We start from the raw sequence: 25,770 nt of genomic DNA, 5'->3' as shown, positions 1-25,770 counted from the left end.
GAAGCCCGGCTATTATTTGAAGTTTTACGGTATATGTTCACGTTCTTCGACATGTTTGTAGGCTCGATGGTGTTTTTCGCCCCCAACTGCTCCTTCCAGGCAGCGCTGCGACCGCTGCCTTCAAGGCACCTAACCCTAACCATAACCAGCGCTGCCTGGAAGGCGCCGTTGGGGGCAAAAAACACTGATAAACTGTGTGTAACCGGCAGAGGTGGAAAGAGTACAAAAATATTCGACTTTAGTATAAGTACTATTATTTTTGATGAACTTTTACAAATACAAGTAAAATTACCAGTATGAAAATCTACTCAAGTAAAAGTTAAAAAAAAGTACTCCGTAAAAGTTACTTAAGTTACTTTTTAACAGTGGGGGGAGATTTTTTGGAGTCTTCTTTCATTTTATGTTCGTCCTATTTATACTTATTTTACTTTTGTAATTTGATGAGGGCACAACGCCGATTTACATTGCTGACGATACAAAACAACGTTAGAGACCATTGTATTTACTTTAGTAAAAGTACACATTTTAAAAATTCTACTTTGAAAAGTAACTGTCAATTACAGTAATGTGAGTTATTGTAATTCGTAACTTTCCACCTCTGGTAACCGGAAGTAAAGAAATGTGAGACATGAGAAATGACCATGATTTCAGCCCAAACCACAATCTTTTTTAAACTTAACTAAATAGTTTTGGTGGTAACTGACCTGTGACTGTTTCACAATGTTAGCGACGCGTTTAAAACGAGCTGATGCATGGACTGTATAAGTGAAGCCAAAACATCTGGATCGCCCCCTGGTGGCTGCCTGCACTATAGGTCATAATGTTAGCAGGTGGGAGATGGGCCTAACTAAAACAAAGAAATCAAAGTAGGCCTACATGTCAAAAGATGGTCCCTGTCATTTTAAGGTAGTTCTGATCATGCTGATGTTTGTTCAAGTGATCAATTTTTCTGATCAGTTTGGTTTGAATTAGTTATTTGATGCTATGAAAATGGCATAATTGACAGACTGACTGGGCGTATGGGCGGGACTTCATTACCGGGGCTCCACCGCCCTGATCATTACTGCGCTAGTCTCAGCTTTGCCAGACCTTCCTCCACAGCGCTGTGGTGGAGGGTCTGGCTAGTCCACACAGCATTCCGGGATGGGAGAGAAACACGTGCTCTGGTTTATTGGCATTTCTTTAAACCAATCACAATCATCTTGGGCGACAATAAGCGTCGGATGAAGCCATGGTGCCTCTGCAAAATAGCCTCGGGAAGGGACTTGTTTTGGTGGAACGTGTACGTTCAAAAGTTGTTTCAGTCGTGCGAGAGAAAACTCAGATTGGACAGATAGTCTAGCTAGCTGTCTGGATTTCCCCTGCAGAGATCTGAGGAGCAGTTAACCATAGTCCTCAGAAATCCACCGGAGGTTAGAATTCCAACACAAAGGAAGAGAAAGGTAACGGACATCCGGCAGAAAAGAGTGATATCGGGGGAATTTCCGGCGGCAACGGAGCAATCCCGGAAGTGGAACATCGTGGATATAGACTAATTACTGCGGCTCCAGGCTATGGCTCCAAAATTACAAGATGGCAGCACCTGTATTGCGGGATATTTTGGCTTCACTTTTGTACAGTACAGTGGGAGGAAGTGGAGCTGCGTCGTCCATCTTTATATACAGTCTACGGGTTAAAAATCGCAACTGGTACGTTCTGTGTTTTAGATACGAGGATGGAAAACGCTCCTGTGGGCCGTTTTACAGGGAAGGGATAAACAACCTGTATCGCCGTATGGTTTGGAGGACTTGTGTATTTGTCAAAGCCCCTTTGCCTTTATACACACATCTTTTTTTTTTTCTCTTCACATTGTTAATAAGTCACATCAATCATGTTAAATATAGCAAACATTTCCGCTGCAATAAAACGAAAGGGAAAGAAACAAGTCAATTCGAATGACATGTAACCACGCGTGTATCACATTTCAACATAAAACATAGAACAATAATATTAATACCAATAGTAATGACATTGTTTGAACAATTAAATGGAAATCTCTTTTCAGCATCTCTTCGCGATGAAATAATTGTACTCTGCATCATTTCCCAGTAATTTTTTTGTGCTATGTACAAGAAACATTCAGATCTGTATCCTTCTCTTTTTAATACTCACATTTGGTTTTTCAGTGTTTGCCATTCTGGAAACTGCTCTGAGAAGCTGCGCACACCTGAAATTTACGGACCTGATATATATCGCCAAGCTTTCTACCATTTAAAAAGGAAAAGTCTGACATTTTGTCAGGTAAAATGATGGATTTCGGTTCTTCTCTGTGTGTGTTTGTATCAGTCTTCGCTTTCTCCAACTCTACGCGAGACAGCGCAAGCACACCAGAGGATTTCCCGAAGATGTCAGACTTTTCCTTTAAAAACCTGGAACTGTACTGTGATGGAGTTGTGTCTGGATTCACTGATTCCCTCTGGAGAGCCAGTGCAACCACTGCTTACGTATAGCTAAGAGGATGACAAAGCATTACATTTTCTTTTTCTTTTTCTGTACAAGAGCATGTCTTACACATCGACTTCAAAACAATCAAGAATGTGTACTTGCTGCTTATAAATACAGATAATTAAAAAAAAAAGTGGACTTCTTCTACTTAAGTCACTTCAACTTTTAACCAAAATAAGGAAAGAAAACTCATCCAGATGTCCAATCAACATCATCGACGCCAAAAATAATTCAAGTGGAGAAAGATCAAAAAACGATGACGTGAAAAGTTGTAGGGAAGTGTTTGTGCCTGTGAGGACATTAACCCATCACCTGAAATGTGCCTCAAAATAAGAGTAAAAAAATGCTAACTGGTCCATGCTGCATCGGTAGCTTCAAAGATAAACAGGTTGTCTTTCATAACCCCGGTATCCCCGACTACACGTTTGCATTAAGTGGGTGCTTGAAATAAAGTGCAGGATATTTCTAGCCATAATTTTCCATATTCTATACTTTTGCTCCAACATACATGGATTAATCTCGTTGTTGACGAGTTCAACAAAGAAATCACCGAACGCTGAGAGATTACATTCTTGTAGCATGACGGAAAAAAAACTATGAGCGATGCTGTCGCCTGCCAGTAACAAAAACCTGTAATCACGTTGGAGTTGCACTGACGGGGATAAGAGTGCGTTTGGGTGTGTGTTTTATGGTGCGTTCAGATACAAAGCGAATCAAGTGATTCTAAAAAACAAAAGTATGAAAATCTGAAAATATCTGAGAAAAAGAACTGCATTTGATACTTGGTCAGATAGTAATACTCCCATGTACATTCATGAAGTGGAAACCTACGACAACCTCTCTTCTTCGCCTCAGTTTCTTTGTTTCTGTTCGATTGCTTTCGCATCTCACAATTTAGGGCCGCAAATGAACGATCACTTCCGTTATCGCTTAGTCTGCTGCGGTCGCTGTCTTGATTAATGGTTTTGTCTAGAAAAAGTCAAAAAATTCCCAGAGTTGTACAGTCCAACACTCCCGACCGACAGTCCAACACTTAAAGATATTCAACTGACTTCCATATAAGACGAAAAAAAGCAGCAAATCCTGATATTTGAGAAGCTGGAACCAACACGTTTGGTATATTTGCTTGAAAAATGACTAAAATTATTAATTAATTTTGTGATGATCAACTAATCCCTTAATCTACCAATAAAGTGATATTTAATGTGTATATTCAGCTTCCACTGGTAAACCAGTAACACCCAACACCCACTATTAACCCAGTATATCTACATTTTATAGGACATCGCTTCCTTTTATCTTGCTCTTACACTGTGTACAAAATATATCAAAATCCTACATGAAATGACAGATGTGTGTGTGTGTTTTTTAGATTTAAATATTAAATAATAGAACTATTCATATTTTTTTTTTTATTTGCTTTAAACTCTTATTTCTGCTTCGTGTTGTATCTGAACGCAGATTTGTGGAACTCAACTTTAAAAACTCATATTTACCTCTCTGTAGTACTTCAAATAAACTCAACTGAGCACTCTTGACTGCATTATTGTAAACAAAGGACTCGTATGATAATATGACTTGAAATACAACATACGCACACAAAAATAAAATACAAATTGGAAACAAAAGAAAGAAAGAAAAAAAAAAAAAACTTATAGGCCTACGTTTATTCAGCATTGTTTGTTGTGGTATCTAGATGTATAAGGCTGGTCCTGTGGTCATTGTGTCTTTCTGGCCATTAACAGAGTCCTGCTGCATGACTGTTGCTGGGCAGCTGGTCAGAGGTAGAACCCGGTGGCTGGTGGGTCGGGGAGGCTGGACAACGTCTCAGGGCTGGGCATCTGGACAGTAGGGGGCGCCGCTCCGTTTCTATTAGGCAGAGCACAGCCTCCTGGGTAAGTACTGTTCAGGATGCAGCCATTCTCCATCTGCACAGGGCAAAAAAAAGGACATTATAGCCAGTGTTGTGTTGTATTTAAGTAGAATTTGTATCTGTACTTTACTTCGTTATTTATATTGGGCGAGAGGGGGGGAAGACATGCAGAAAATGGCCGCAGGTCAGACTCGAACCCGGAGCCACTGCGTCGAAGACTGGGCCTCTGCATATGGGCGCCTGCTCTACCAGGTGCCATTCTTTCTCAAAAAAAAAAAAATTCTGTTTCTGTTTTTCTCTTTGTTGATGTCAGACTTGATGTTTAAGAAGATGTGGGAACCATGAATATTCTGCTTTACTGTAAGGAAGCCACAATAAAGTTCATAATCAAAGTTTCTTTTTTTTTTTTTTACTTTTACTTTGAATACTTTAGTGCATTTAATATCATAAAATTACTTTTGATAATTAAGTACAGTAAATACCATAGACTTTTACTCAAGTACTATTCTAAAAGGTGACTTTAACTTCTACCAAAGTCATGTCACACACACACACTACTGTACTTTATAAGACTGATTATAGCTATAGAGTTCCAAATACTAAGTATTACAAAGTAATACAAAGTGCGTACTGTTGCATGCAGTAAGCATAGGATTGAGACATACTTTGCATTACATTGCGCCTTGAACTTTGACCCTCATGCTTATATAAGCTGTATGCTGACCCAGGATTGTGGGTCAGATTAGCCAGAAAAGAATGCTGGCTGGCATACTGCAAAATGTAACTTGTTTATCTATCTATCCATCTATCCATCTATCCATCTATCCATCTATCCATCAATCCATCTATCCATCCAAACTTAAAGATATTCAACTGACTTCCATATAAAGACAAAAAAAACCCAGCAAATCCTGATATTTGAGAAGCTGGAACCAACATGTTTGGTATATTTGTTTGAAAGAATTACTAAAATTATCAATACATTTTGTGATGTTCCCTTAATCTACAAATAAAGTGATATTTAATGTGTATATTCAGCTTCCACTGGTGAACCAGTAACACCCAATATTAACCCAGTATATCTACATTTTGTAAGACATCTTCCTTTTATCTTGCTCTTAGACTGTGTACAAAATGTGACCAGATGCAATAGAACATCCTGGTATTTTTATTTTTGGCATTCTGCATTTGACATACTATGTATTGGGTGAGTAGTTTTGATACATGTTGTCTATCTATCTTCATTATCAGAACTGTCATTGTTTTCCGTCCATTGACAAATCCATTAAACCACTTAGTGTTTCAGCACTAAATTTGGGTTTGTTATTTTGCATAGAATCATATAGAAATACTACAGTTCCAGCTGCCTGTTTGCTGAATACATTTTTAACAGTCTTAGAAATCTCATGCCACATTGTTTGTGTATGACGTTGAAGAAATCTCTTCTCATCCGGCTTCGAATAAAAACAACAGCGAAGTGCTTCCATGCTTTTTAAGGTCACCACACACTGTGCTTTTTTTTTTTTTCAATCTCTGCATATTGAGTAATGACCCTGAATGAACAAAACAAACAAGACACAGATGTAGAAAAAAAAAGACAGCGCTGTGCCTCTTCTTAGGTCTCTGCCTCTGACTGGCAACTATGTTCCTCTTCTGGCATATTGACATGTTCGGCCTGCCACTAACGATTCATCTGATTTGATCCAATTAGCAAACATTTATTGGATTAGTATACCGTACTGTACAACGTAACATTTGAAATACATTACACATATTTTACGAGATAAAAAGATATTCGGTAAATTTGTGTGCACAAGCTAGTGTAAGTCACCATATGATTCTATACTTTGCCCGTGATGACTCTGAATAAAGATGATTCTTTAATACCTCATATATTGCAAGACAAAGGTAGCATACATCACCACATCTGTGTAACTACATTTAAAAATGTCAAAAATTTGTCAAATACACATTTGTATACTATTCAATAAAAGTACTTCAGTCTTACAAAGCTCTGACATGTTTAATGTAAAGCACTTGAATTGCCTTGTTGCTTAAATGTGCTATATAAATAAAGCTTGTCTAGTCCATAACGCGATTTGGATACAATTCCAATTAATTGTTCAACCTTAGCACTAGACAAAAGTATTGGACTGCCCCCTTGAGCACCGGTACTAATGTGGTTAAATGTAAAGAATACTAAAGACATGATAATAATAATACATGATCATTTGAAAGCTTTTAAGAACCATCTCCCCAACAGTATGGGTCATTTTGCAGCTGTGTTTTAAGCACCCTCACCTTTTATTTTTTTTTGGGGGGGGGAGCGGGCATTTCAGTCTTTTAATGGAAAGGACAGCTGGATATGAAAGGGGAGAGAGCGAGAGAGAGAGGGGGGAAGACATGCAGGAAATCCCCACAGGTTGGACTCGAACCCTGGACCTTCTGCGTCGAGGTATACACCTCTATATATGTGCGCCTGCTAGAGCTGGGCAATATATCGATATTATATCGATATCGTGATATGATACTAGATATCGTCTTAGATTTTGGATCTCGTAATATCGTAATATGGTAAGTGTTGTCTTTTCCTGGTTTTAACGGCTGCATTACAGTAAAGTGATGTCACTTACCAGACTGTTGTAACTGTTCTATTATTTGCCTTTACCCACTTAGTCATTATATCCACATTACTGATGATTATTTATTAAAAATCTCATTGTGTAAATATTTTGTGAAAGCACCGATAGTCAACACTACAATATCATTGCGGTATCGATAGAGGTATTTGGTCAAAAATATCGGCGATTTTGATTTTCTCCATATCGACCAGCCCTAGCGCCTGCTCTACCAACCGAGCTGACCCGGCCACAAGCACCCTCACCTTATTGGGACTGGGGTCATGAGGGATCTCAGAGGTCACCATGCCATACGGGTCCAACTGCCGGCAGGGCTTCCCTACCCCCAGGATCTGCTCCAGGGAGGCGTTGGGGGGCGGGCACTGCGACAGGCTGGAGATGACTTGAGCCAAAGGAACTGGGATCTGCTCCTGCTGCTGCTTATGGTTCATCCCCTGGAAGGATGACACTGTGGACTCGGCCCCGTGCTTCGGTCCACTACTCCCAAACAAACCGCTTCCACTAACAGTGTAATCCCCATTGTCAACATCGGGCATGCTATAATCCATGCAAGAATCTAGTGAGGTGTTTGTCAGAGGTTTTTGGCCGTTATCGATGCAGGAGCTGTTGCCCAGACTCTCGCTGAATGCGTAGTCCTGCCACAGGGATTTCCCCGCCGAATGCTCAGTGCTGGAGACGCCACACAGTCCGTTGAGGTTGGCTGCCTTCCGTTTGGCTTGGCACTGCTGCGAGAGATGGTTCTGCATCCTGGGCTGCTGCTGCTGCAGGTAGCGTTGATGCATTTGCTGCTGATGAAGCTCTCCGTCCAGCTCTGAGGCCTTGCCGTTGAAAATATTCGGTTGTGTTTTAAAGTGTTCCAGTTGTATCCCTGCAGTGACTAGAATGTTTTGGGCTGTCCATTGTCCATTGGTGAACGGTTGCAGCTCTCCGTTAACTACCGTGCTGGCCAAATGGTCGCTCTGCTGGCCCCAGTCACGCGCACCTTTACCTGTTTGCATGCTGAGGTGCTGTTGCATCTGCTGGGACAGCTGGACGATGGGAGCCTGCCCCACCGGGGGAGGCTTATGGTGAGGAAACTGCATTTGCACATTAGTGTCCGAAGTGGCATTACTTTCAGGTAGCGACACGGTTGTGGCTGTCACCGAGGTAGTACTGGGAGGCACCGGTCCTCCATGCTCGGTGGAATCAACCCTGCCCTCTATGGAGTCGTAGATGTACGAGAGGATCTCATCGTTTGTCAGCAGGTCATCCAAGCTGGGCACACGTTCGGGGTCCATCTCAATTCTGATCATCCGCTCGTCCAGCAGCAGCAGCTCCAGGTCCTCGGCACTCAGCCCCAGCCCTTCCAGAGCTCCAAACAACTCGCCGTTTGAACAACCCCCCTCGTCCGAATCTGCAACGCCGTGGCCCTCCAGGGAGAGGGAGTCCAGAGTAGCCAGCAGCGGGTCAAAGCTGGCGACTGGCTCTGGGACGCCTGGACCCAGAACGCCATTGCTCGGCTCGTCCCAGCTCCTGTGCAAGCTGGATGGTTCAGAGTCAGAGAAGCCCATTTGGTCACCAAAGAAGCTATGGAATGACATTTTGGGCTCCAGGGCGGGCTGACAAACATACACCGACTCATCCTGACTCATGAGTGCTCCCAGAAGAGAGCCAGGGTCCACACCCTCCCTCTCCAGCCTTTCAGCCCGGCTCTTTTTCGACTTGCTGCCATTTTTCTCTGGGCTTTCATCTATAAATGCTGCTATGGGATGGTTGGACTGGTAGAGCAGGGCCTCTCCTGTAGCATAGGTAAAGGGTAGATGCATGGAGCGCTTACGCAAGTGTTCTCCTCCCTCTTCATCCCTATAAAGACGGAAAACAAGATTATTTACTGGAGACAATTCATTTATTTAGGATCAAAGTTGCTAGCTTTGTTTCTGGCAGAGTTTCTGGTTCGGTGCTTACCCCTTTTTCCGTGATTCAAGTTGTCTTAATTTTAAAAATTTCATTTGACATGTGTCAAATGTGTTTAAAATTTAGATTTTGTGTCACATCATAATTGAGAAGTATACATTGGATGAATCTGATTCAAAAATCTGATTCAAACACACAGTCAATTATAATTTGAGCCCATAAAAACTTTGATATTATATCAAGGTTCTGTTGCTGCAAGTTTGTCATTGAATGCAACTGGTACATTTTGTTGATCTACAACACAACATAAAAGGGATTGTAAAACATACAAAAGAGGCCTCTGGGTGGCGATGATGTAGTCTGGTTTGCCGTTCTTGTACACCAGCCTGGCGTTGGCCTGGACCCATTTCCAGCGATTGTCCTTGGTGAGGAGCCTGAACACAGTCAGACCACTCTCTCCAGTCTTCATCACTACAGATATGGAACACAACCACAGGTATAATGAGTGAACTGGATACTAAAATAAATATAAACCCACTGAAAGCACTTTATTTCAGCCGTGACAGATGTCCAAAGCTGTACATTGCATTTTTGCATACCGGTGGCTCCAAATGTCATTAAGGGGGTATTGAATAGAAAATCAATCGACAGAAATCCTGTTAATCCTTGGGAACAAGTGGAAGTTGTGGTTTGCTGACAGCAAGTTACGATCGGGGGGGGGGATCAATGATGAATATCAACACAAACTATTTCAATTAAATCTTGTCTGCAGTTGTTGATGAAAGTTATTTTGGTTTGTAATAATTACTTTTGGGTGAAAGTGGACCACGGTGTTGATGACCCAACTGACTGACATCCTCTCGCTAGTTATTTCAACTATTTTCAGTAATGTGCTTTCACTGCTTTATATTACAAATTACTGAGGGTGAAACAGTTCTACTTGGGCCAGGAGCTCTTACACAAGCTACTCTCGATATAAAATATGCTCCTTCAAACAGAATGTCAGAGCCCATAAATCCGGTGTTCTCTATTCCTTTTGTACGATTTTGAGAAGCAAAATCGTACAACGGGCCACAAAATCCAACTTCAGCATAATATCAATTTAGGATGAAAGGAGGATATATCAGTTGGCTCTTCTGTGTTGACGTTTTACTTGCTTTTACATCTTGATTAAACAACTCTGACCCTTGCACAACAGTAAGGAGAGAGCGGTAAGGTGAGTGTTGGTGCTGCTGTATGGATCATCTCTGATGCTTTGCTCAGGCAGTGGATTTGTGGGCCCTATCCTTTCCTCTGGCAGCTCTACAGCTTTGCTCAATCTGCTCCGTAATCCAGCGGGATTACTAGCGAAAGCTCTCTGAACTCTCTGAACTCTCTGAACTCTCGAACTCTCAAACTAGGTTGGACCAGACCGCCTCAACTGTTTTTTTTTTAACAGGACTAAATCTGTTTCTGTCAGATAAACATCAAAGATGGATTGATTTGATTTACTAATACTTTCTTCAATATAAAACAGCTTCAGACTACATAAACATCTCTTTCGGGCCACCTTTAAACTGTGTTCACATGCCACGTCAACTTTGCTGTAAGGCTCCTGGATATGTTTTTGCCCCTGACGTTTTATAACAGCATGGTATATAGTCTGCCAAAGTGCCACTTTTGAAACAGCTTTGTCTCGTCGCGAATCTTTGGTCTGAACTTGGCATAAGGCGAGGCACGGCAGGCAAAAAACAATGTTTTTTTTTTTCACTGGTCAATTTTGAGATTTTGGGCTATTTGTCTTCAATAACATGTCTTCTTTCAGACTTGGCATAACATGCCCCGCATAATACGTAAAAAAAAATTGAATGTATGGACTTAACCCTTGTGTTGCCTTTGGGTCAAATTGACCCGTTATAAATTTTTGTTTTATATCAGAAAATATGGGATGTAGAAATAAGCGCTGAAAATGTGTAGAAGAAAAATTCAACAATTTAAAACGTTGGAAAAAGCAAAAACAAACTGTGAAAAAAAGGCGTCAAAAACGTCGAAAAAAACTTTTTCAAGGTTGACGGGAAGACAACACAAGGGTTAAAATATCTTGTGTTGTCTTGAAATGACCCACAAGAAAGTGTTTGGAGAATACCGCTTTCTGTAGTTTGTTTATAATGAGGAAGTGGTAGCATGACCAAAAGGACTAAGTGGAGAGAGCGGAGAGGCGCGTTCACCACTTCAAAATCTGTCTTTAAATTCATTCTGGTGAAAGCCTTTATTGCCATACTCTTACATGATAGATCAGTTTACTTAAATTAAGTCTACATGATTTGTTTGTGCAAATTTTGATGTAATGAAATTTCCCAACTTTCTTTCCTAATTAATACGTTGTTAACACTTATATGTATAAATAAATACTAACAGACCTGACCTATTTTGAAAAATATACAGAGTATATATATATATATAAAGCTGTAAGAATATATATATTCTTACAGCTTTATGAGCACCAGTAAACTAGGGAGAGAGCGATGGAACAAAGGTCCCCAGGCAGACAACATCATGTTGTGTAACATTGTGGTTCATGGTCAGAGTCTTAACCCCTAAACCACAGTGGCACACTAACAGAACTTACTTCTGACGTGGTTCTCTGCGCAGTACAACATATCTGCGGCATGGATGAACTGATAGCCAGATCCTCGTACCCGCAGCTCAGCCTCTGTGTACCCCAGCACTATCTTCCCCCTGTACAAAGAAAAGGCCATAATTAATTTTCAATAACACTGTTCATGGTACACTGCACATCGTACATCCACATCTAGTGAACCAGTATTGCAGCAAAACAAATACACAGGAGAATAAAACCACACATGCTATTTCAATTAGCCTACGTGTGAAGGAAAATATACAAAACAAAAATGTGTTTTTAGTTCAGAAAATAAGGACCATAGAAGGAAATTCAATTTTAAACATCAGTATGCACAAACAACTTTAAAGCAAATGTGTATTTCAGTATGTTTTTTTAATTTTATTATTATTATTTTATATATATTATTTTTGGTCTTCTCTCTTTCTCTTTCTTTTCTATGTAAAATCAACGGTTAACTGACTGACAGTCTATTTCTGTTTGTTGTATTATCTGAGAAAGGGGCTGGGAAAATAAGATTTTGTCTTCATCCAGCTGCTTTCCAATCATGGATATGTAACGTAATATAGCAACAAATGTGTGGTTCGATTATAAAATTTGTCTGTGTCCATGAATGAAACATTATTGCTGATACTGCTGCTTCTGGATTCTCGCAAAAATCATCTTAACAAGCCGAGCTACAATAATAGAAGATATTTTACTTGAAGAAATGTATGGAATGCTTATGTGTATGCTGCATGCCAGTATCTTACTTAGCATCACAGCCGAAGGGTGTGAAGTCCAGCTTGTGTTTGGTTCTGAAGATCATGTTCTTGGTCCTGATCTCCAGGATAGATGGAGGCTGCAGAGGAGTCGCAATGGCGAAAAGGGCGAGCTGAGGCTGGGCCTTTCCTTTGTTTTCTTGCCGCTGGTTCTGTCCATGCAGAAACTTAAGTCTGCCCTGGATGTTCAGAGCCTGGAAAGAAATGGAAATAAATGAAAGTCCTTCAAATGTGTTGATATCTGAGAGACTGCAGAGCCCCACTCAGCCCCACAGTAGCTTTTGCACGATTGATATGTTTCCATGGGTTTCACAATACATGTCATGGGGGTTCATACTAATACTGTACTGTATTTCTATGAAGCCCATGGCCTTCAGTGTGGTCCAATTATCTGCTGTCCATCCATGCGCTCCATAATGCACACATTTCTTTACTAAAATGTAGCTAAAAATAATGTTTCCATCTCAATCACACCATACTGTAAACTATCAGAAAACCAAGGAAAGAATCCTTCAGCTCCTCTCCTGAAGCTATTTTCTTAAACCTTCTATGTTTTTCTTCATGTCTCTTAAAAACAGTGTAGTAATGTGTGTGTAGTGACAGTAGTAGTGTTTCTATAATAGAGCTGTGTATCTTATCTACTCTGCACACAAGTGAAGACACGTCTTTAAGAAACAAACTTGTTGTGGGTGGGAGAGGGATGGTTCATCTGTGGGAGCAGGTAGAAATGGAAATTTGTATTTATTTATGTATTTATTTCAAGCATGCACAATTCAACATCAAAAAGACCACAGCAGTTGTTAAAAACATATCCACAAAATAGAAAAAAGGTTAAAAAAAGAGAAAGAGATAACATAATTCATTTCATTAGGGAATTTCCTTCATTTACAGTACAGGCCAAAAGTTTGGACACACCTTCTCATTCAATGCGTTTCCTTTTTATTTTCATGACTATTTACATTGTAGATTCTCACTGAAGGCATCAAAACTATGAATGAACACATATGGAATTATGTACTTAACAAAAAAGTGTGAAATAACTGAAAACAGGTCTTATATTTTAGATTCTTCAAAGTAGCCACCCTTTGCTTTTTTATTAATAAGGGAAAAAATTCCACTAATTAACCCTGACAAAGCACACCTGTGAAGTGAAAACCATTTCAGGTGACTACCTCATGAAGCTCATTGAGAGAACACCAAGGGTTTGCATTGTATCAAAAAAAGCAAAGGGTGGCTACTTTGAAGAATCTAAAAATATAAGACATGTTTTCAGTTATTTCACATTCAAGTACATAATTCCATGTGTTTATTCATAGTTTTGATGCCTTCAGTGAGAATCTACAATGTAAATAGTCATGAAAATAAAGAAACACATTGAATGAGAAGGTGTGTCCAAACTTTTGGCCTGTACTGTACATGCGCAAAAAAGGAGTAGGAAGACGTATTGCAACTTGTTTAATCCTACCCCTTGATAATTAAATCATTATTTAGTCAAACTCGATGCAATTATAGAGCCTGACATACTTATCACACCCATAGTTACATAATTAGTTAAATACAGTTTTTGTTTTTAAACAGCTATATACGGAGAATCTTAAAGAGCAAAAAATACGCATATACACTTGAGCATATACACAACTCAACAGTACCACCCAGACCTCTTCTCGCTGCAGACAAATACAAGTCAAGTCAAAAGTCTCACGTCTTCAGCTTTGGTAGAAAATAGACCTTCATTCGGCAGGTTTTCTCTCTTTAGTTTGAACATTGAACCTACCAGAAAGCCGGAGGAGTTGTCCAGCAGGCAGCGAAAGCGACACACAAAGCTCCTCTCCAGGAAGGACGAGTTCTCTGGGGGAAGCTGCTCAGGGTTGTAGGTGACTACAGATGAGCTGCTGTCTGGTTCCATCTCTGCAATTACAAAAATATGATCTGATTTAGAGTCAGTTTAAGAGAAAAAAGGTCCAAGGCACTCTTCTTGGTAAAATATTTAAAAAGCCTTTATTTGAATGGCTATTTCATATACGCGTGGGTTGCATTCTTCACAAGAAGAATGCCTTGGACCTTTTTTCTCTTTTGAATTATTTTGTTCCCTTTCGAGCACCTTCATGATTTGTTTTGAACTTCCGAGCACTCCAGACTGTTTTTCTTAGAGTCAGTTTAACTTGGGAATCAGGGGTTAAAAACCCAGTGAGCTAACAATCCTCCACAGCTCCGTATCGCTCTGTATATGCAACACCACGTCTACTTATAAACGAGGCAATCAAAAAAGAAGTTGTTCGAATTTCTCTCGAAATCCTACCTCGTTCACATATTGAGTTCCACTTGAAAATCTGTCACATCATGGTAGCTAAAGATTAGTAAGTACATACAGTATGTTGGACACCTGTATAGTAAAGGCTTTTAATCTTTAACTGACACAGTGAATCAGTGTTTCTTGATTCCTGGTATGTTGGAATGCCTTGATAAACGTCAGAAATGTGAAAATTAAGAGCATGTTTTAAAAGTAAACATATCATGCCGCCCTCTGCATTCATCCTGTAGCTGGACTTTAATCGTGTCTCATATCATCAGCTGCCCTCTAGTGTAAAAAATGCACTTATGTAATGGGGCCCGGGAGCTAATTCTTAACGCACAGAGTGAGGGCATTCGATGTAGTCCGAGGGGTGGGGGGACTGTAAACGGCTTCTCACTGCTGGAGTGGGGAAGTTGTGTCAGAGCTGTGCGTCTTAGTTTAAACGCATCGCTCCGAACCAAAGCAAACAGACGTAAGCATCTTAAAACCCAAATACAGATCTGGGACCACTTCACCTCTTAAGCCGCACTGAAGATTACAGGGTTATGTGACTTGACCTGAGGATGGTCTTATAGCTTTATGTCTTACACTGCATGTACTTAACCATCTGATATTGATGTCCAATTGTGTATGTTCACGCAGACTGTGGGCTGCAGTGGAGTGCAGCGCATTAAACATTGGTTTTACTGAAACATAATTATGAGCCTGAGGCCGATTTTAAACCTGATAATTTTTTACTATGTGGGCTGTTATAACTGACGTTCTCAACTATAATTCCAAGTTGTTTGAACTACAGAAATCTGTTTCGAATTATCCTAATGAATAACGCAACAAGGACGAAGCATGTACCTGTTTGTTTATTCAGAATGGAATGGATCGCAAATGGATCCGAATGAAGAAACATTTAAAAAAAAAAAAAAATCCACCCTAGCTCCCCCAGCCGAATAGTGTGGGTAACTGATCAAGGCAGCAACATAATCAAAGCCCTGGAACCATATAGGAGACTTTCTTGTCTCGATCACCTAATTAATACTGTCCTTCGCCATGAGGGGAAGACACGATGTAGCACAGTTTACCTCACACTCAAGTCAGTGCAGGACATGTAGCCTACCCAGAGCTACCCAGAGGCATAGCTTTCTCCCCACCCAATTAGGCTAATAAAGTAATGATTAAAAAAATACAAATGCTTGATCAAGGGCCCGGCTCGGCCCGAGGATAGCGGCGGAAAATATCGGGTCAAAGAGTCCCGACCGAGCGCGCCGCAAAATGACGCCAAAGGGCTAGAGTAGACGCTAAAGGAGACTTTTTGCGTCAGTAATAAAACGCCAAAGGCACCTGACCAAGCGTCTTTTTTTTTGGTGTGCTGCGAGTAAGAATGTGTTGAGAATGTGACTTGCAAGAACCTGTGATTATGCAAAAAGATGAGTCAATGAATATTCAACCAATGCCTGCGAAATACCTGCAAAGTTTTGCAGGATTCTCATTTCCGCAAGATGTCTGCAAACTTCACAGATTTAACAGCCATTTCTACATAAAATAATCAGTTGCAGAAACAGTACTAGGAGCCAAGGTAGACTCTTCATCTCAACAAAACAACTTCCTTGCCCCTTTCAGTTTAGAAACCTGTCTTCAGTCCCACCAGGATCTCTCAGTTTTCATGTGGTCTTAATAGCAGTCTCATGTAGGAGGAGAGAGCGATCACCTTGGGGGGAGTCCTGGGTGATGGCAGATGCAGCGGCAGGAGGAGGATTCAAAGCCCAGTGCAAGTTTCTCCTGAGCTCCTGCTGGTCCTCCGTGTGGACCAGCTCGTACACGCTCTGGTGCATGACATCTGTCTGAGAAACAATAACGAGAGGGAGAATTAGCTTATCAGTCCTTCCAGAAAAATTAGTTTTTTTGTGATTGTTGCGGACAAAAATCCTTGATTATGCAGCACGTTTTCTTAAGAAATGCGAGGGAATATGCAGGATATTTATGCAATGTTTTATTAATTGCGTGAACTTGCAAAAATTGCGGGAACTTCAGAAAAAAAGTGATCTACCCCCTCCCCAACTCCCTCCTTTTCGATGGCTGCTCTTGTGTAAAGTAAACGCAACGATTTTTTTTTAAATCGGCAATGCAATATCAACTGGCACATTAACACATCACCAAAGGCTGTGACATATCGCGAAAGATGCTCGAGAGATTTTTTTGTGTTAAATGAAAGAAAATATCCTTCGAAAACTGCACTTTTAGTGGTGCCTTTTATATTCAATTCAGTTTTCAATTTGTTCAATAAAAGAATGATGTCCTTTTTATTTGTTTTAAATCCAACAAGCAATTTGTCAAGCAGAATACTGAAAGCAGCAGAAATGCAGAGCAGAGTACATTTTAATATCTGGTGTTTATTGCAAGGAATATCGTTATCGCATTCAACAACGTTATCGCATATTGCATATTTTACTCATATCGTGCGGCTCTTCTCCAGCAGTATGTATGAGTAAACTCTCCCTGTAGTAGATACTCAAAACACGAGTGCACAGGTACGCCCAGCTGTCCAACCAGTCTCAGTGTGTGCTGCTCTGTCCACTGCTGTGACTGGTGGTCTGTACTAAAGGCCACGCTATAAATAGGTCAGGTGTTTTTTGGCTGTTGTTTGAGCCTTTGACTCTGCAGCACCGTGCAGGGAGCAGACCAATGGACCAAACGAGACCCCCGAGCCGCTCCCAGCAGACGCTGCACGCAAGCCCTCCATCCAGACCACTTTTACTACTGTATCCATTTGTAAAACGCAGCCTCGGGATGTTTCACACGATAAGATATGTGCCTCTATAGATAGGTTTATGCTCCTGAAAATGAAAGCTGCGATAAATACGAATGATGTCAAAGATGCATCGTTCAACCATAGGGGTTGCCCGATGGCCTGGGGCAAGTAAAACGCCAATGTTGGGCAATTACATATAGGTTCAATAATTTTTTCCGCTCATCATTGTATCATAAGGAGTTTTCTAGGGGATGTCGATGAAACACGGGGAGAGTGAAGCATAATGTTCTAAACTATTGGATATCCTATGCTTAACAAACAAACAAAAAAACATTTGATGACAAAAAAAGGATGTTGATGAAACAACTACAATGTTTTGTGAAGTTTGTCGCAAGTTCAAGTCCAAGGCAGATAAAAGTGGATGAAATGTTCCAACTCAAACTCTATGACATAGTAGAAACGGGGGTACCTAAAAATGTATGCGGTCAAACAAATTATAGATAAAAGTCACTCTCTTTCCAGTAAGTTAAATATTGCACTTAGATATGATTGTTCCTCTTAACCAATCGCCTCCACTTTCAGTATGAACTCTAACGCATCTATGACACGGTCCATGATGTGTTTATACATTGTTAATAAGGATCAAATATTACAACTTACTTGAGTCTTTATGATTGTTTGATAACATAAAAGTAGAGTTTTATTTCACTTGGAGAGGATTAAAAGTCAAACTTCAAACTATTCTTAATCGTCACATACACACAGTACAATGTGGTGAAATTCTATTACTGCATTTAACCCATCCTAAGTATTAGGAGCAGTGGACAGCTATACATACAGCGTCCGGGGAGAAACTTAGGGTTCAGTGTCTTGCTCAGGGACGCTTTGACATGTGGCCGGATGACCTGGGATTGGTCCACCAACCTTGTGGTTGTGGGGCAACTATTTTACCTCCGGGCCACAAGCCACCCATGTGGCCAGGGGTATAGAAAAAGACTGGTAGTGATTCAATACCTGGTGGAAGCCCAAGTAGTCCTGGATGGTGTGAGAGGAGTAGAAGATGGTCCCGCTGGCAGTGAGAACCATGACAAAACCGTTGAGAGCCTGTGGGTCAAACAGAGGATGCGCACAGACAGACACAGACAGACAGACAGTTAGCGGAGACGTCTCACTGTGTGAGAGCTTTGAGAAAAATAGAGCACCACATTGTCATCGCCAAAAGTTCACCTACGTAATGTTGCAGCGAGGGATGTTTTTTGTGACCCAAATATTTGATAGATGATTTGCAAGTGATCCTGAAAAATGCTGGTTATTTCAGGTAGCGATAGCCAGCTCTGTGTTTTCTGAAGAAGAGGACAGAAGCGAGCCCACCGGTAAAATACGGGTTTTTATAATGCAACAATGTGGAAAATAAATATAATTTTTTTTATCATCTAGGCAGAATAAGTGTGGACCTCAGTCAACAAAGATATATGTAGCACATGGGCATACAAACATAATGTGCAACTGTCAACCCTTTGCATTTAAAACCTTTTTATTGACATGAATTATTAAATGTCTTCTATTTCTGTAAAAGGAAAAAAAAAATCATGTAAAGTTTCCTCCATTTGTTAGCCACAGCTGCAGCGTGGATATTCAGGTTTGTAATGTCAGAAAAGAAAGGAAGGTAGGAAGGTAGGAAGAAAGGAAGGAAGGAAGGGAGGAAGGAAGGAAGAAAAAAAGAAGGGAAGGAAGATGCATAGAAAGAAAAAAGGAAGGAAGGAAGGAAGGAAGGGAGGAAGGAATGAAGAAAAAAGAAGGGAATGAAGATACATAGAAATGAAAAAGGAAGGAAGGAAGGTAGGAAGAAACAAAGGAAGGAAGGGAGGAAGGAATGAAGAAAAAAAGAAGGGAAGGAAGATACATAGAAAGGAAAAAGGAAGGAAGGAAGGAAGAAACAAAGGAAGGAAGGGAGGAAGGAATGAAGAAAAAAAGAAGGGAAGTAAGAAAGATAGAAAGGAAAAAGGAAGGAAGGAAGGACGAAAAAAGAAGGGAAGAAAGATTGAAAGAAAAAAGGAAGGAAGGAAAAAGAAAGAAAGAAAGAAAGAAAGAAAAAAGTAAGAACGAAAGGAGATTAGAAAGGAAAATGGTTGGCATGTTAAAGTGAAATGGATTTCAAAGAGGAACAGCTGGTCCAACATTTCCACCTCACTAAACGCACACGCACCTTCCCCCCTCCTGTGTGGTAACGTGTGGTAAACAAACACACAGACATGTACACAAACACTCACTATCACATATACTGTATACTGTCCTCACACAGCCACACACACACACACACACACACACACACACACACACACACTCACACACACACACACACACTCACACACACACACACACACACAAGTACAAGCACAGTCATCTCTTTCCTAAATCAGCCCACAGGCTGCCCGGGATGACTAACGCTGGAGACATTTTTTTTCTTAATAATGCGACAGTGATTCACCCCAGTTATCTTTCCCACACGTCCTCCAGAGTAAACACAAACGCACAAATGTCAAGGCTGAGGGTTGGACAAAAACAGCCACCAAATGGATGTTAAAATCCGTTTTATGATATCAGATTTCCAGTTACTCTTGTTGCGCTAATCTTGAAATAATTTCACCTCTTGTGTAATTCCCCCCCACAAACGTCATTTCAATGTTTGGAAAATTGCAAAATGCTCCGTCGCTGCTCGAACCCGATGACATGTGAAGAGCTGTGCAGCCGTCAGAAATGAGGCCATATTTTATAATACCAGATAGTCCACTCATGTGCACTCATTAACCTCCCAGCTGCAAATGATTTGATGCGGTCATGAGGAAGAGCGATGGCTTACAGATTTTGCATTATATATTGCAAGTAAAGAGAGCCAGGGTACGGCGTTAGAGCAGGTTGGTTGTCAGTTATTGTCAGAGATGACCAGTTCGACGGGTTTATTTTCAACAATGACTAAAGAAGTGAAAGCACAATTAATACATTCTGCCGTGTTTCCTCCATTTCTCTGAGTCTGAATAATTGATCCGCTCACAGCTCCTCAATAATTCACCAGCGTCTGATGCGAAGAACAGCAAAGGAAACGGGCTCAGACTTAAGAAAATAAACCTTCAGAAGTAAACCTTGCATTCCTCAGCCTGTGAACCGCTTTACTGTCCCTCTCATCCCAACGATTAGCAGGAGGAGGAGGAGGAGGAAAAAGAGGGGGAGGGAGAGGAGGAGGAGTAAGAGGCCCCCTGTGGAACACTCACTCGCTTTCTCTCCAAATGAGCTTTCATTTCTCATTACCAACAAGCTGGGGGAAATGCAGGCTTATCATAATAACGAAAACCTCCCTGGAAGGGCTATGGCGGCCAGGCTGTTTCCTCTCCTCTCCTGGAATGCCAGTGTGATGCACATTGGGAGGAACTGGACTGGAAAATCAATGACTCCAGCAGATCCCAAAAAGATCTGGCAGCCAGCGAGCGCGCTCTCCACCCAATCACAGTTCCAGTGCTGAGGGCAAGTAACCGCCGGGAACCAGGAGAGAAGGTTTTCCTTTCGGTTTCACCGGAGTGGAGAAACGGGTCTGTTGAATGACCTTTTTCTTAAAAAGGCTCAACTGTGACCTGATAGTCCAGTGAAATATACCATATTTTCAGTTTTACAAAAGAGATCATTTACTTATGAGGTTTTAAATTTTGTTGAGTCAATTGTCGTTTGTCACATTATGGAGCTGTTCACAAACACGTATTGGGATAGAAAGCCAGACACAATATTCATGGTTAACAATAAGGGTAACATTACTTGAAGGTATCTACATAAGAGTGACATGACACTATCATGACACATGAACCCTAACCCTAACTTGTCCTGACGAAAAAACGAACGACACTCAATGACAGAAGAGTTATGCCATAAACGTTTATGGACTTGTTTATAATGTTTATGACACGTTCATGACAGTGTCATGTCACTCTTATGTACAGTACAGGCCAAAAGTTTGGACACACCTTCTCATTCAATGTATTTCTTTATTTTCATGACTATTTACATTGTAGATTCTCACTGAAGGCATCAAAACTATGAATGAACACATATGGAATTATGTACTTAACAAAAAAGTGTGAAATAACTGAAAACATGTCTTATATTTTAGATTCTTCAAAGTAGCCACCCTTTGCTTTTTTTGATAAGTCTGCAAACCCTTGGTGTTCTCTCAATGAGCTTCATGAGGTAGTCACCTGAAATGGTTTTCACTTCACAGGTGTGCCTTGTCAGGGTTAATTAGTGGAATTATTTCCCTTATTAATAAAAAAGCAAAGGGTGGCTACTTTGAAGAAACTGGAATATAAGACATGTTTTCAGTTATTTCACACTTTTTTGTTAAGTACATAATTCCATGTGTTCATTCATAGTTTTGATGCCTTCAGTGAGAATCTACAATGTAAATAGCTCTGAATACAAAAGGAAACGCATTGAATGAGAAAGTGTGTCCAAACTTTTGGCCTGTACTGTAGATACCTTCAAGTAAAGTGTAACCAAACAGAGTTACCTTCCATTTGTCTTTTATTCCTCTCTACACTCCATGACCAAAAGTATGCATACATGTGAAATATTACACTTATATGGGATTGTTGAACATCCCATTCCAAAACAATGGGCATTAATTTGCTGCTATAACAGCCTCCACTCTTTCCAACAGATTTTGAAACATGGCTGCAGAGATTTGCTCCCACTGGGCCGCAAGAGCATCAGTGAGGTCCTACACCGATGTTGGTGGCTCCCATTCAGTGCTCCAGTTCATCCCAAAGGGAGACTGTCCCGACAAGAATAACGACACCAGTAGGGCTGGGTACCGAATTGCCTCTATAGTATCGGGGATCGGAAAAAACGCCTCGTCATTCAATACCCAATTCCAATACCTAAGGAGTAAATCTCATCGGCGTCAGGGAGCCAATAAGCACACAGCATTTTTCTACCAAAATCTAATAATGCCTGTGATTGGCTCTAACGTTACACGTTGTAGAGACACGCAGGAAAAACATTACGTTACACAGAGACGGGGCTCAGGTTTTTTTGTGTTATAAAATTGGTATCGAAAAAAAAGTATCGTTAAGGAACCGGTATCGAAATCACGGTATTGGTATCGGTACAAAAGATTTTTGAACGATAACCAGCCCTAAACACCTAGTCATTTCACAAAAGTCATCCCAAAACTAAAAATGTTTATGTTGAAGTGACAGCGCCTCTAATGGCAGTGTGAAGGAGGAAGTTGGGTGAAGTTGTTAAAGAGTGGAAAAACAGCTAGTTACTTGCTTACAGTTTTTATGCTAAACTAAGCTAACCAGCAGCTGGCTGGAGTTTCATGTTTAGCATACAGACGTGAGAGTGGTACTGATCTTCTCGTAGAACTCGGCAAGAAAATAAATTTTTAGCCCAATGACATTCTTTGAAATGTGACCTTAACTGACAGGAATGCTGGCTTGAACCTGTGGAAATTTTCTGCACATTTTTTTGAAATTTCTTTTAAGGTGATAATGTCATGATCTTTAAAAAAATAAATAAAATGTATCTATATGGCCTAAATGTACATTTGAGGACTAGGACACTGAGGCTTCCTGTTGGTGGAGAGCCTCTGTTGGCAGCATTTGTGGATGTCAGTAGTGTGACAGACAAAATGTTACAGTCAATGGTGATTCCAAGGTATTTGATCTCAACTGGTTCACTGTTAATGGAGATGAGGCACTGGGGGTGGGGGTGGGGCACTGTTTTTTTAATAACCTGCAATAAACCCAGTACAATAAACGGGCTGAAATCTGGTTTTTGAATCAGGTCATCATGCTTTAAATATCACGTTTCTGTTCAAAAGAATCCATGCTTAAGCAGGAATCATTTTGAATAACTATTAACCCAAACATAGAGCTCTTAAGGTTGTATTCAGATTAGTCCCAGGCACAAGGTTTACCCCCAGTTCAGCAGCAGGCTGGCTTGTCTAAACAGTCGACTAAGGTTTCATGATGGCACCACAGACAGAGCCAGGCGTATCGAGTGGTAAGCTGCCCTGAGCTTCTGTCATTGGCCTAAATAGATTTTGGACATTTGTCAGGAAGAAAAAAAAAAAAAACAGAAAACACTGGAGCGGTCCAGACACAAATTATATCAGTGCAGCTGCCCCTCACACAATCACTGTTCCCTAAAACATATTGAACATATTGAACATATTGAACACAGTGGTTTGGCTGTTTGGGAAATGAAGTGTTTGTGTTAAGATACTGAACCGAAAATCATTTAAGAGTAATAGGTTCAAAAGTTCATAAAGATAAATAAATAAAAACATAGTGGATAGCAACAAACACAGCTTTGATACTGACCTGCAGCAACAGTTCCCCCTCAGGGATCTTGGTCTCCACCGATCCTGCTGTTTTACTGTCGTCATCATTCCCAGCAGCTGGAGTCACTCCGGTCAGGGTGACTGTAGAGAGGGACACACAGGGAGGGAGGGAGGGAGGGAGTGGTGGAGGAGAGAGGCAGACAGGTTTTTTTTTTTTTGTCCTGTGATAATGTTTGCAAAGGACTGCTGTGACTGTCAGATTGTATTCTAGTATTCTAAAGACGCTGCATGTACGCCCCATCCCAACTCATTAAACATTCACTGCATACAATCTGGAAGTCTAATTCACCAAATCCAGACCTTTTATTTTGTCAAACTTGCTTAAGTCGCGAGTTCCATGACATCAATGATATACAACAGAAAAACAAATTGGTTGTTGTTTCAGTCTCCCGAGATCGCTTTAGTCCTACAACACCGCATAGTTTACACCGAATATTAGTGTTTGACATCCACAACACTGAAACAAACTGCATGGATGAAGTGAATCTGCAACTATTTTGATAATCAAGTTTTCAGCCTCTCAACTGTGAGTACTTGCTTCTCTTCTTTGCCTTATCTGACAGTAAACTGAACATATTTGGGTTTTGAACTGATGATTGAACAAAATAATTTAAAGATGTTTTAGGCACTTTTGAGACATTTTATACACGATATTTTAGACCAGACAATCAATTAAATGAAATAATAATCAGCATTTTATTCAGCAATGAAAATATTTGTTTGTTGCAGCATTAAAAAAATATATATATATTTTTGGGCATTTTTAAGCCTTTATTTATAGAAGACATCTGAAGACATGAAAGAGGAGAGAGAGGGGGAATGACATGCAGCAAATGGCCGCAGGTCAGAGCTGAACCAGCACCCGCTGCGTCGTGGAGTAAACCTCTACATATGGGTGCCTGCTCTACCAGGTGAGCTACCCAGGCGCCCCAAAAAAAAAAATATATATATAAACCTCCCTTAACCCTAATATTCTGTTTAGTGTCCCAGAGACCACGGGGCCGCTTTAACGGCTCAAAAAGCATGGAAGATGGTGGGCGTGTTTCATGTGTGCAAGACCGAAAGAGAACAAACATCCGAGGGTGCAGAAGGAGGATGATTCACACGGAGACGGCAACAAAAATGTCTCACTTGAGAGACAACGAGATTTAGGATCTTCTGACGCCGAAATCTTCATACAAGGACAATTTAAAGGAACGGCAAGAGACCCGCTTGTTTATGACCAAATTATGAACCAGCTATGTGATGCAGCGCAATCCGCATCATGTCCAGTTTTTAGCTACCCAGGCGCCACCATCCCGCGCCTAAACCAAATGGAGTATTTTTTAGTTAGCAAAGACACATCTGCCACGAACAAGTTACTGTTGGAATGCTACATGCGTGACAGGAAAACTCCGGACTACGTCGGGAACTGATTCCTCGGACACAGTCCGGAGTTCATATGTGAAAACTGCTTGTATTTGCACTCTACTGCTTGCTCAGCCCAGCTCAACCCCCTCCCCGGCCACGCTTCTATCCAGTCCCACCACTCCCCCTGCTCCTCCCCCAGTCCCCTCTGCCTCTCCCTCCCAGTCATTCATTGGCTGGTGGCCACAGCTGTTCTTCGCCTTTTTTACCCAGCGTGACATCATAGCCTTTTTTTTTTTTCTTCCACTGAGCTCGGGTGCTCAATGCGTGTCAAGTGCTTAGCAGCCTGGTGGGTTAAATACATGGAGGGGGCCACTGCTTATGTAGAAAACGTTATGTCTATGGGATATGTTTTGAGTGTTAATGCGTGCACTGGTAAACTTGTAGATTAAGCTTTGATTTGAATAATATGTGTATCCTAAGCTAGTGTAAACCACCTCGAACATCACACAACAAGATTCAACAGACCTCAATTCAGCAAGATTTGAGCTTAAATACTTAAGGCATTAACCCTCTTGTTTGCAAATGTTACCAAAATAATAATATTAAAGTGAAACATCTGTGCATTCACTACAGAGTGCAGACCAATTTAAATGAAAGCACACAGCACTTGGTATGGCAGCAGGGAGTTTCTCTCTGCACTCCAAACTCGGACTACCTTTCTGC

The 25,770-nt window shown here is 40.8% G+C and overlaps 1 protein-coding gene across 1 annotated transcript in view; it reads right to left on the bottom strand.

Moving 5' to 3' along the window:
• Window positions 1-1,573: 1,573 nt before the first annotated feature.
• Window positions 1,574-25,770, bottom strand: part of LOC120569523 (aryl hydrocarbon receptor-like) — a 52,044-nt gene continuing 27,847 nt past the window's right edge. Inside the window, exons 3-11 of the mRNA XM_039817382.1 lie at window positions 23,678-23,778; window positions 18,321-18,410; window positions 16,266-16,398; window positions 14,045-14,178; window positions 12,262-12,464; window positions 11,498-11,607; window positions 9,219-9,360; window positions 7,242-8,838; window positions 1,574-4,412 (exon numbers count right to left, since the gene is read on the bottom strand). Coding sequence (XP_039673316.1) covers window positions 4,263-4,412; window positions 7,242-8,838; window positions 9,219-9,360; window positions 11,498-11,607; window positions 12,262-12,464; window positions 14,045-14,178; window positions 16,266-16,398; window positions 18,321-18,410; window positions 23,678-23,778 — 2,660 coding nt within the window. The 3' untranslated portion in view covers window positions 1,574-4,262. The remainder of the gene's footprint in view (window positions 4,413-7,241; window positions 8,839-9,218; window positions 9,361-11,497; window positions 11,608-12,261; window positions 12,465-14,044; window positions 14,179-16,265; window positions 16,399-18,320; window positions 18,411-23,677; window positions 23,779-25,770) is intronic.

The sequence above is a fragment of the Perca fluviatilis genome, chromosome 12, assembly GCF_010015445.1.
Source record: "Perca fluviatilis chromosome 12, GENO_Pfluv_1.0, whole genome shotgun sequence".
NCBI lineage: Eukaryota > Metazoa > Chordata > Actinopteri > Perciformes > Percidae > Perca > Perca fluviatilis.
Note: the sequence above shows the minus strand (reverse complement) of the source record. Positions and strands in the feature narration are given on the sequence as shown.